Consider the following 12710-nt stretch of genomic DNA (forward strand, 5'->3'; position numbering starts at 1 on the left):
GGAAACCACCGCCCGGGTTGTTGTTATTACATTTTGGCGATCGATTACTGTTATCGTAAAGGCATAGCTGGTGTATTAGGAACACAAAAAAATCACTAACTGTTTGCCACATTGAACTGGCTCGTGCGGTGAATGAGCATTAGCTGCACACTTGGTATTATTGCACATGTGGGTTGCCGCTAGAGGTGTTGTCCCCAGGTTCGGAAGCAAAAGACTATCTGGGTGGAACTATACGAGAATGCGCACCAACTTGATCAGGTACCACCCCCAGTTTCCAGCAGTGATCGAAGATCCTTCGAAACACAAATGTGTACCAATCCAAATTTTGTTATTTTGTCAACACCCCTCGGTTGGAAACTTCAATGTCACCACCAAATGCTGAAATTCGAGCGCCCGCGCGTTTTGTCCCCAAGAGATAATCGCTGCAAGATCGCCTAATTGATCGAGGTTCAGACACCGTCAGATTTCACACACTTGGTTAATCATTTCACAAATCTTGGGCTCGCTCTCTGTTTCATTCCGCCTCGAACTCCCACCCTCACTTCTTGTCGTCAAAAATCGGCCCAAAAAAATTCACGGGCGCACACCGATGATAAGGACACGGATTAGCTCGGCTCCTCACAAACAGTACAGTACAAAGTTGTAGTAAGCACCCCGAGCACATGAACTGCTCGTTAAACACCATTAAACATTTATGAGAACCCCCGACGACTGTCGAAATTCGGCCAATCGAATGCAGCAAAGGCCTAGGCAACGGATAAATCGATCGCTCGAAACACGCGAGACGCCTAACAGAAGGAAAACTCAACAAAAATCCTCCAACAACAATCACAACAAATCCAGCCGCCGAAAAATCACTGACGCGAAAGATCTCTCTTCAGCTTCACCAACGAAAAGAAAACCCCCGAAAATGAAAACTGTTCAAAACAACCGCGCGCCTAAAATCTGAACAAAACACATTCGACCAACTAACTAAATAATTAGGAAAACTTCACTTAAGTTCGCGAGAGCAAAAAAACGTTCCGCACTGCACCAGCTACCGATTGGTATTGAACGGGGCCTCTTTTCCCAGTCCAACCTTTAGCGATGGACCCAAGAAGACCCAAGAGCAAAGCGACTCTTGGTTGGTCATATCTTTCTCTCTACGAATGGACCTCGACGGCAATCCGTTGCCGGTTTTGTGGTACCCGCGCTTTACGCAAAAATGTACAAGCAGTGACCTTTCTCTCTCTCTCTGGTTTTGGCTTACATATGTTGTGTTAAGTGTAAGCACGTTGGACCCACATTTGTTAGTTAGGGCCTACAACATGCTTGGAAGCTACTCACCGGCACGCGACCAGTTTTTCCGGCCTTTCAAATAAAAAAGGGAAAGACGACATACGAGGGGGAGCTTTTTAGAGAATCGGTTCAGAGCTTTGAGCGAGAGGCTCCAATCGGTACGATCTTCGAAAGCTTAGTGGATTTTTTTTCCTTTTCCAAACTTTTAAGATCAGCGTCGATGGCTGGGGAAGGAGGGTTGGGGAGTTATAATGGGTATGATCAGGGTGATGAAGTTTTGCAAGCTTTAGATCAAGTTTGAAGAGAAACTAAACTAAAAAGAATCAAAAATTTACTGCCCTCTGAACTGTTATAAATATTCTTATACTTTTCATCAATTCTATACTCTGTAAACTGAGAGATGGAAAACTTTTTCAACATGTTTGATCTTCGAAGGCATTTAAAGTATATAATTCTTCTAGACCAACTGTTAGAAATAGTTCAAAATGCTCACTGATGCCGGGGGAATGGATAGCGTTTATATAGGGAAACGTAGAGAAGGTGCTGTATGTTATTTCTGACTTTGAAGAAAGAATTCAGGGTTCAGGGGGCGAGAAGTATTTAGTGGATCATCTTAAAATTAACGTTAAATGTTACAGATCCTTAAGTCAAATTTGTGTGTTTTAGACAATTTTAACATTTTTAATTGGAATTATAAGCATTTATGTAGATTTTTATGTTTCATTTTAGATGCAACAATGAAGTTGAACCGTTAGTATATTATTATTAAAACTTACTGAAAACTATTTCTTAAGTCAGTAAAACTGTAGTTTTTTCAACAAGAAATCTAAGAGTGCAATTGAGTCAGTTTTTAATTCACACCGTTTTCAAAACCAGCCTCTAATCACAGATTGCCACACTAACCAAGAAATTTCAAATTTTATTCATCGTTTTAAAAAGGCAGTGGAACAAAAAGAGGATAAGCAAAATCCAATAATATAACTCACCGATCAAACTGCTTTTGGGTGTACCAAATGCACAAGAGAGTGGAATTAATTTTTCAACTTGTTGGTTATAAAAGTTAGTAACCATGAATAGTTGTCGTCATCATAACTTTGTTTTTTTTTGCCTTTTAAAGTAGACGTTTTATGAAATAATCTACACTGACTAATTCTTTTTAAGTCTTCTAAGACTATCATGCATGGACCTAGGAAGGAGGGGGGTTGATTTGGGGGTTAAACCCCCCTCCATGAGGATCCAGAAAAGCAAGGGAGATATTCTACTCCACACATAAAATTTTAAGTTTATAATCAAATGTTGGCAATAGTGTTAGATTATTAAAGAGTAACAATTTGAACTAAAAACTTATGGTTAAACCTCAAAAACCCATCCCTAGCTCGAAATTCTTCTACAGTTTTTTAACATTTTCTCACTAGTTCATAGAAATTCTGATCTGAATAATAAATTTTAAATTAAATTAAATCCATTTCGGAGCATTTTTTTAATTCTTTATTCTCATAAGCATTATTGAATTTCTATTTTTTTCATTCTATTAAGGATTCTTGATTTTCAGTTCGAAATAAATTCGAAATTAAATATTTGAATCAAGTTTTTCAAAAATCATAAAACAGGACATCCTCTTATCCGACGTAGTTAGATAAGTTAAACCTCGGATTACACAAAATTATTTCATTTGAAGCTTCAAAATAGCGATAAAAAATTGAAAACTCAGATGAAGATTAATCATTTGAAATTCATATTTAAAATTCTCATTTTGAATTAAAATTTTGAAGTTGATTTTTTGTGCATTTCAGAAATCGAACAGAAATTCAGAAATAGATTGAAAGTTCAATTTTTGAATTTTGGTTCACAATTTCGATTCAGAATGCTGATTCAAAATTTAGAAAAAGATTGAGCTTGTAAATGGGTTTTACAATCAACATAAAATTGTTCAGGAATCCAAGAGATTAGAAGCTACAAAATTTACTTGTCAATTCAATTTTCAGGTTTAAATTGTTTTATTCAAAATTAATTCGAACACACAATTCAGCTGAAAATCATAAATACAAATAGAATTTGAGTTAATTCTCTAAATTGTGGTTTATAAAAAAAAACCTAAATTTTAATTCAAAAAAAACATTCACAGTAACTGATCTTCACCTAAAACATCTGTACAAAATTCCAGATATTCTGGGTGAATTGCTGAACATTTTTAATATAGTAGTTTTTTTTTTTTAAAGCCAAATTTCAATATAAAATCATTATTTTGGTTCAAGTTTGCATCAAGGAAGTTCGATCCAAAAAAAAAATATCTTTTGCTTTCATGTAAAAAAAATTGATTTATTTTCATCGATGATTAAAATCTTTGAATTTGCAAAAGAGTTAGGAAGATGGGGCTTATTTGATTGGAGGATAGAAAAAGTTTTTTTTTTAAAGAAATTGAAGGAACACCTGAAAAACTTATTTTATGCTCAAATCAAATAAGTTTGATCCACCACACTTTTAAACGAATTCAAAGATTTTAATCATCGATGAAAGTGAATTCCATATTCTGTTACTTAAGGTTTCATTTTAAAAATTTAGCTCACCTTTCAGGTTCAGGGCCAGTTTTCTAAAGGTACGATTTAATACGAAAACTATGCATGTAAAGTACTTAAAATAAATAAATAAATAATCACATATTTAAAAACATAATTTGTTTAAATTTTTTTTATTCGTGCCCAACAAGGGCTTAAATTCAGAGTCAAAATCATTCACCAAATTACTCCCCTCCCCGCCCCCCCCCCCCCCCCGCAACACAACAAGCTTCACAGTGTGGAAATGCATAATTTCAATCTTAAGAAAAAGTAATTTTTTTTTGTTTCGATTATAGTCGTTTTACATTGAACTCTAGATCGACTAATAATTGAACTTGAGAATTTTTTAATTTGGTCGACAGAAATCTGACTAAAAGAAAAAGTAATGCTTATAATATTTAGAATTAAAATTAAAAGTTAATGATATCCTTTTCGAGACAAAACCCGAAGTATGTGAAGCTTTAAACAATCACTTCACAAATATCGATAAAGATCTAGCAACAACCATTCATAACGATCCTGAATTTGACCCGCTATCCTTTACTAACTGTGTCTCTAACTTAAGGTTTCCAGATTGCCCGGTTTTATCCGGGTTTGCCCGGGTATTTAATACAAAATTTGGCAATAGTCCGGCTCGGTCCGGTTGCCCGGACTTAATTGAAAAATGCCCAGATTTTGCCTGGATTTATTCATTTAATTCGGCAAATCAAACAAAAAAAAAAAAAAAAAAAAACAAATTGTGCTGTGATTTTTTTCATTTATGCGTCAGAAACGAAATTTTTTGAGCAAGTTTCATAAAAATAATCATGAAAAGTTTTGTGGAAACCTAAAAAACGATTTAAGACCTGTCGATAAGTTTTGATAAGTAATTTTTTTTCTTTATTTTTGTTGAGTAATTTCTGGATTTGGGTTTTGACAAAATTTGCCCGGATATTGCCCAGATTGTTGGTCAATTTTGAAATGATATACTCGGATTTTGCCAGGTTTTTATATAAAATTGCCCGGATTTGTCCGACTCGGATACGTCCTGAAAAAATTCTGACAACCTAAATCTTACTCATTTTTCTTTATCTGGGAACACAAAATAAGGTGGTATTAATTATTATTTCTCTTAAAAACCAAAAGTGCTGTGGCCACAATCAATTTTTTTTTTGTTAAAAGAAAACTGCAATGATTATTTTCGAATTTTTGTCAACTCTTTAACAAAATCGTAGAAACAGAACTGTATCCTGACTTTCTAAAAATAGCAAGAGTTGTTCCAATATTCAAGTCAGAAGGCAGTCTTGTTGTTAACAACTACGGTCCGATTTCTGCCCTAACTATGTTCATCAAAGGATTTGGAAAAATGTTCATTAATAGGATGAATAAATTGTGAACTTGTCGATTTCTTTTGGGTCATCCTTAATGAGCGATAATCGCTAGAAACAAGTAACAACTTTCTCTAAAAGAAACGTTTATATTTTTAAACTGTGACGCAGAGATGGGTCTTGACTCAAACATTCAGTCAGCGAAACTTTTTTGTAGAAAAATGAATCCAACTGTAAGTTGAAATTTCAGGGACTAGACAAGATGAAAATTAATGTTGAAAAACGTGCGAAAAAAATTCGCCTTGTCTCCCGGTAGGACTTGAACCCACATCTTGCGCCTCTCCGGGGCCCATGTATTAACATTCTACTACAGGAGACAACCTGGCGTATGAAAGTTATACTGGTCGAGTGTCGATGTCTATCGGAATGAAGGGAATTGTTTTCCCATGTGATCATCATCATTTTCGTAGTCTATCTCTATTCCCATCATTTCAACGAATTTTTTTCGCTCGTTTTTCAACATTAATTTTCATCTTGTCTAGTCCCTGAAATTTCAACTTACAGTTGGATTCATTTCTGTACAGAAACGTTTATTCTTCTAAGAAACTAGTGAGTTAATGTAGCAACGCATCGATAAGATAAAATATTAGTGCTGAAAGATAAAATTAATTATCATGAAAAAACTAAGATTATTTTAACAAATCCTTTCTAACCTGCGCTTCTTCAGCCCCTCTTAATTGCCGGCATCTTTTTAAAACTGTTAAAGCAGCAGCGATTTTTGAATACGGCGAAATCGTAAATATCAGTGAGTTGTTGAAGTTAAACGCTGAAAATTGCGCTTATGTGTTCATTGAATTCACTTGGATGTGTTTCCAAGCCGTAGAGTAAGGTGGGGTAAAAGTAAGTTTTGTAATTATCACAATCAAAGAACAGCAAAATTCCAAACTCTGGCTGCATTGATAGTAATTTAGAAAACCTTCATCCAGACATCACTTTTTTTTCGTAGAAGTTGAAAATACTGCGAAAAATGAGGTTGAGTAGCTTTTTTGCATAAATGATGTAATATTTAAGATAACGGCAAATATGGTTGAGCAATCCAAATTCTGGCTTTCAATGAAAGTGTTAATGTGTCTGTTTAGCTGTTTCAACCACTATCCAAAGTCGAAGAAAGAATTTCATTAACTCTCCTCTGTTTTGCATAATAACTGTGAACCACAAGAAACCTTGAAGAGGCAAAAGTACGAACTAAAAATGGAGCAAAAGTACGAATGATAAACAAGGTTCACTGAAGTAAATCTGAATGGAAAGTTTCAACTTTTTTAAAAATGCTCTGGAAACATCAGGGCATATTTTTGTTCACGCGAAAAATTGCTCAAATACGTCGAGAACTGGGTTTCGTAAACCTGTTGAATATGGAAAATTAGTGGAGAACTCCGAAGTCGCGCAAATTGTTCGCTTATGTATAGGATTTGTACCAGAAACGAACACAGAAGCTGCTACTATACGCAAAGATTGATATAAAATAAGTTTCTTCTTAGCTTCATGCAGAAATGTGGAGTTTTGAATGGTCGTACTTCTTCCCCACATCATTCGAACTTTTGCCCCAGAGATGGGGTTGATGTTCGCTTCGATAGCAGTTATGCTAAGTGCGTCGATAAATTATCTTCGTAAAATTATTAGAAGAGAGATAAACGTCTAGGAATGCTGTTCTTGGTTTTTTGGAAAAACAACTGCAAAGTTTTCTAAAAATAGGATAGCACTAAGGTCGTACGTATACCCCGCCATACTCTAATTTTCCTGGCGAATAGACAAAATGAGCTAACAAAAGGACCAAAAATTCAATTTATTCTTATTTTACGTTACAATCTCGAAAAACCTACCTATCGCGGATCGAAATTACATTATTTTCAAGAAGTTATATTATTTTTTTGAAGATAAATGATGTGTTGATAGTTGATGGCGTCTTTGTCTGCCCCACCCTTTTGACTGTTCAAAAATTGTTGTGATAATGCCTTGGATGAAATAGTCATTGCTCAGAAGCATTTAAGTTTATCCAAACAAGCTTGGATTAATGATTCTTAGTGACATGTTATTACAAAGTTTTTATTTGACTTTGGGCTTTTACCTATAGGGGAGAAGCAGCCTACATGCACCTATTAGGTAGAATACTGATTTTATCAAATATTACATCGAATTTGTGAACACATGAGCAGGCATCTGTTTTCTATACAATTAAGTAATTTTTATGTTTAAATCTCCTTCAGTTTTCGAGAAAACGATTTCATTAAAACTGTTATCTGAGATGCCGAACCTCAAACCTAGCGGGCTATATGCGCCTATTTTTGTTTTATGCAAAATTTCTGTTTCTCTGACAATAATTCTTTTTTTTTTAATTTTATGCAACAAAGCAAAAGTTAGGGTTGCCATATTATGAAGTTAGTTCATCCATAAGAAAAACTGTTTTGAGAAGTTGATGTTGATAAAAGCTTAGATTCGAAGTTTTATTGATAAAAATCATAATTGATTCTATTTATCCTGTTTTTAAATTTGGGATAGAGGCATTTTACAAACATGATGGGGCCATCTGAAAAGGGGTAGGCTTAAGAGCGGCATGGGGGCATACAAAAAGACTTTCTTATTCCACCTTTCAATCATAAATGAACCTTCGTAAAAGCTTAAATTTGTTTTTTTGGACGCAGCCCTTGGCGTAGTCTTGTATGAATTTTTAATTTTTTTTGGGATATGTAAATTCATAAAATTCTTTCATATCTTATGTTCAAAGCGCATCATCCTCAAAATGCATTGGAAGCATAATTGTCACATGTTACATTCTGAAATTGTCTACTTTTTGGTGACTTATTTCAAAATTTTTGTTTGCCATTATTTGAAGGAAACATAAAGTTCACTTTAAAAATCATGTTTTTTTTAAATATAACAAAAATATTCATCGCAACGAGGCACCAAAATACTTCACACATAAAAATATAATATGTGACAATTATGCTTCCAGCGGCAGTTAAGATCACTGCGAAAATATAACTTATATATTTTTGAATAAAATATTTAAATATCATACTAAATTAATGATTGAGTCTTGTGACCAAGCACACGGATATTCGTAGATCAAGAAGAAAATTTTAAAATTGCATCCGCTGCAGGAACGAGCGGAAGGGACCAAATGGCAAAATACGATTTTTTTGAAGCCTAATTTTTCAAATTTTTCGCTTTTCACTCTTTTTGAAGTATCAGCACAGAGATCAATAATTTGTTTTATCATTAAGCGTAAATGCAAAAAATAACTGTTGTTTTCAAAGAACAAAAACTGAAATCAAAACGCGTATATTTATAATAGATCGAACACAAAAGTTGAGCTGTAGCAAAGTTTATCATTTACAAAAAAGAAGTTGTTATATAGCCTCGGTTTTGTTATCAACGTAACCCTCATTTATTTTTATACATTATACACTCTCAAACACTTTTTTGCCCTCTATGAAAAATGTTAAGTTGAAATTTTCAAAATCGTATTTGAATTAATCAACCAATTCGAAAAATATTTAAAACTTTGAAGCATAGAAACATAAAAAATATTGGAAAAACTACCTCAATCCAATCCTATTTATTTGCCCAGTTTCAACCGTACTTGTCCAGATTTTGGAAGAAAAAAATTGGATTCGGTTGCCCGGAGGAAAAACGAGGCCTCCCAGGTTATCCACAATTTTCACGAAATTTCATATTTTCAGCTTGTTTTAGCGAAATAAATTCGCTTAATTTTTTTGGAATTTTGAGATGTGATTTGATTGCCGCTGATGTGCCTTGGTAACAATGATTTTTCGTGTGTTTATTTTTCAGCATTTCTCTTGTAATTTTATGGAAAATTCTTAGATTTGGCTGAATCTATCCGGGAATTCCCATGTTTGGAGTTTATAATTTAGAAAACTAATGCCAGGATTTGCCTGGCCTGGATACGAACTGAAAAAACTATGGAAACCTTAGTCAATAAATAAAAAGTTTAATAGTGAATAGCACTCGAATCAGCATTGAGAATGAATGAAAGTTTTAATTCTGAAAATCTATTTTAAAACTTAATCACAGGTAAAATACTTGTAACCAATAACCTTTACAGCACGAAGCAGTTTTTTGAATAATCTGTGATGCCTGTAGCCATTATTTACCAAAAGCACAGCAATTTTGAACGAAGTTTTAGTAACGAACATGTTTTTCATTTTTTTATGAAAAGATAATTAACTTAAATTTATTTTTCATAATTTTTGTTTCGAATGTTTGAAAATATCCTTGAATTGATCTTGCCAGTTAAAATGTGCTGTTGCTTTATTAGTTGTCACGCATTTTCAATGAAGGCTGAAAAAAAAAATAATATGATATATTTGTTCTGGTTAAACTACAGATTTTGTTTCCAGTAATCTAAGCTTCAGCAAGCATTAATGAACAATCTACAATGTATTGAATTGCATTCTTCATTCAATCGAACGCACAATACTGAAGAATCACATGTGACATAAAATGAGCTTTTTGAGTTTGCCAGATGCATAAAATTTTGAAGACAAGTCCAATTGATGTCATGAAAATGTCATGAAAATTCTAAATATTTATTGACATTTGTAACCAGTTATCAGGAGCATAAATTTTGAAGATGAAAATTTTCGACTACTTAATTTTAATTTTAATTTAACCTTATACTTCTGGATTAAGAAAGGATTAGCTGAATCTGGGGGAAAAGTCATAAAAATGCTTGATAATTTTTATAAAATTTATTTCCCATAACCCGATATTTGCTATTGCAATCAAACCATGTTAGAAGAGTTGACGGTGCAGAAGAGAATCCATGTACTTAATCGTATTTAGAATCAGATTAAAAAAAATATTCAAGAGTTAGAAAAAACTCGAATAATTTTGAAGTTTTTTTCGTAAAATCTATGTTAACTGATCATTAATATATTTTGTTAGTTTTTATTACAAACAAAAACAATAAATTTTTAATGTTGCTCTTTAGAACTCTGAAATGTTGAAAATTTGAAGTTTTAGCTCTTCTGAATCAAAAGGTTGCCGACAACTGGGCTAGGGGCATTAAGAAACACTTTCCTACCAAAGGATGTGAAATAATTTTCATAAACATTGAGACATTTATAATTGAGAAAATAAAAATTACAGCTCTTCCTCATAGAAACATGCAAACAAACATGTGTTGAAATCGAATAGTGAATTTCTCAATAAGATTTTGACATTTGAAAATTTAATAAAGTTGGACTGAATTTTTTTTTAATGAATCGAACACATTGAATGGACATCATTTCCAACCACCACACGCCATGAATTTAAAATGAAAGAATGTCCCCATGCTGTAAAATCTGACATCAAACTTCACTAAGCACAACAGCGAAATCGTTGTCCCAGGTCTGGTACCTCTACTGAGGTAAGTGGTCCTACTGCATAAAACCATCAGCAGGCCACCATTCACCAATCAACCCTCCAAAAAAGGCAGAAGACGTTCAAATCGGGTCGAAAGCTCCCGCAAATGTAGGTGAGCAAGTTTTCCAACATAGGTAGGTACAAAGGCTAGGGTTGATCGAACCGATTCGAGCAACAACGGAAAGCAAGCAAGCCTACTTCGAAAACCAACCGATTCGGAAAACAAACGCCCGTTAGGTAGGCAATGTTTTAACAAATGAGGGTTGTTGGGATTGACTGTATATGAGACGTGTTGATGTGAAAAGTTGTAGATGAAGCTTTCAAAGCTCAGTTTGCTTGAGTTAAAACTCTTGGTGTGGTTTTTTTTTAAGATTTTTCGCATTTTATTCAACAAAATATAACAATAAAAGCTTAAGCTTTGTCACATTTTTAAACTAGAAAACTACGGTTTAAGTAGTAGCATTCACAGGTTTGTCCAGAAATATCACCATATCACCCATTTTAGCACCAACGACCGAATCATTCCGGCTGCTGTTGCCGGTTTCCGTAATATATAAATCCACATGCACTCTGTTCTCATTTGAACCGTCGCCAGACAGTTTCCACTCCCCGGTTCTTCGACAGCACAGTCCCCCATTCAAGGCCCAACCAGGCTTGCAATTGTAATCCGATCCCATTGAGATAATGTTTAGTACCATCAAAGATTCTCGAGCCAGCGATACCCAATCGCAAAGCCACCGGTTTTCGGACAGACCAATCCGTTCCAGTTTCGGGAAAACGTCCGGAAAGCGCCAAATGTATTCTAGGCGATTACCCCACACGTAGAGTTCTTCGAGGGAGTTCAATGTGAGAAACGGTCCACTTTGCAGCGAATGGATGTGATTTTTGGACACATCAAGCACCTTCAGTTTCTGGAAGCCCCCGAACCAATCCAGGTTGATGTAGGTGAAGTTGCAGTACGCAATGTCTATAATCTCGAGTGCGCTGAGCCAAAACATTCCAACGGACCAGTTTGAGTAGTCCCGGGATCGGATGACCAGCTGCCGTAGAACATTGTTGGGTTCTCCGAGGACCTCGAACGAAGAAAGACCTGTCTCAACAATCCGTAGAACTTTCAGCGATGGAGACCAGAAGTTGATCGAACGAACTTGCCCCCGACGAAGAGTTAGTTCCGTAGTGTTTGTTGAGGTCTTTTCGAACAACTGAACTTCGAAATCGAGAATTTCGGGGTTGCGTAGCTCCAGGAAGGCGACATCCGGAAAATCACCATCAGGCAGAACAGAATTCTCGGAAAGTTTCACCCCATTGATGACGCAGATATTGGTGACTTTAAACCGACTCGTTTCTTCACAACTGAACTGTTTCCGGTCAGCAGAGCTTATTCCCAGAACAAACACTCCCAACAACCTAAAATTATTAGAATGATCTCAATTTTAATTCGAAAACAAGTTATTTGTGAACAAAATAAACTCACAATCCACCGGCAACTCGAAAAACGTCCATGTCCACTCGAGTGCAGCACAGTTCGGCTACTATCGATCGAATAACGACGGCGTTGGCGTCGTCGTCCGTTTGTTTCGATTCCGCTGATCGTGACGCTACTGATACGGCCGATCAGTGATTGAATGGCACATGGCAATGAATGAAAGTACCAAGTATAAATAGCATCGTCGTTAATGGCCATAGGACTGTGGAAGCGGTGTGTGGTTAGATTTTGCGGTTGCAAATGAGCTTATTTTTTCGCGCATTGTTTGGGGAAGTACGCATTGATTGATCTTGTTTTTTTACAGTTTCAAAACAATTGACGGGCACCGTCGGAAGTTCGCGGAACGTTCATCAGATTAGAATCATATTTAAAAACAACTAGAAATTCAGGAAAAAAAATTGGGGTTTGAAATAAATAATTTAAAAAATTTCTCTCATTGAACGATTGATATAAGATTGACAAATGTTTTGAATGTATGGCTAAGCTGAAATAAATGGAATTAAGAGGGTTGCTTTCATAGGAATAGCATTTTCTAAATAGGTTATTGTTAATTTGAAACTTTAGTTTACAAAGATTCGTTTTGCTAGGAGTAATGAAACTTCGTGAGGGCATTGGAAAACGTAAAAACTGATGTGATTGTTCCTTTCATTTTGGTGA

General features: G+C 35.0%; 2 protein-coding genes across 10 annotated transcripts in view; both read right to left on the minus strand.

Annotated features, from left to right (window-relative positions):
* LOC129751631 (uncharacterized) overlaps positions 1-12710 on the minus strand; it is a 277390-nt gene that overhangs the window by 114015 nt on the left and 150665 nt on the right. Inside the window, exon 1 of one of the 9 annotated variants that reach the window (XM_055747247.1) lies at positions 101-1032. The exons of the other annotated variants lie outside the window; for them this stretch is intronic. Within the exon in view, the coding sequence (XP_055603222.1) occupies positions 101-168 (68 nt within the window). The 5' untranslated portion in view covers positions 169-1032. Of the gene's footprint in view, positions 1-100; positions 1033-12710 lie in introns of those variants that run through there. 9 annotated transcript variants of the gene reach the window in all.
* Positions 10948-12193, minus strand: LOC129751634 (uncharacterized). Its single transcript, XM_055747249.1, has 2 exons — positions 12042-12193; positions 10948-11974 (listed from the first exon to the last, which is right to left on the minus strand). The coding sequence occupies exons 1-2, from the start codon at positions 12068-12070 to the stop codon at positions 11017-11019; spliced, it is 987 nt and encodes a 328-aa protein (XP_055603224.1). The 5' UTR covers positions 12071-12193; the 3' UTR covers positions 10948-11016.

The sequence above is a fragment of the Uranotaenia lowii genome, chromosome 3, assembly GCF_029784155.1.
Source record: "Uranotaenia lowii strain MFRU-FL chromosome 3, ASM2978415v1, whole genome shotgun sequence".
Classification (NCBI taxonomy): Eukaryota; Metazoa; Arthropoda; class Insecta; order Diptera; family Culicidae; genus Uranotaenia; species Uranotaenia lowii.

Coding starts and splice junctions, on each gene's coding strand:
- LOC129751634 (XM_055747249.1), bottom strand. CDS start 12,070: ATGGACGTTTTTCGAGTTGCCGGTGGATT. Junction 11,975..12,041: donor TTTCGAGTTGCCGGTGGATT/GTGAGTTTATTT, acceptor TAATAATTTTAG/GTTGTTGGGAGTGTTTGTTC.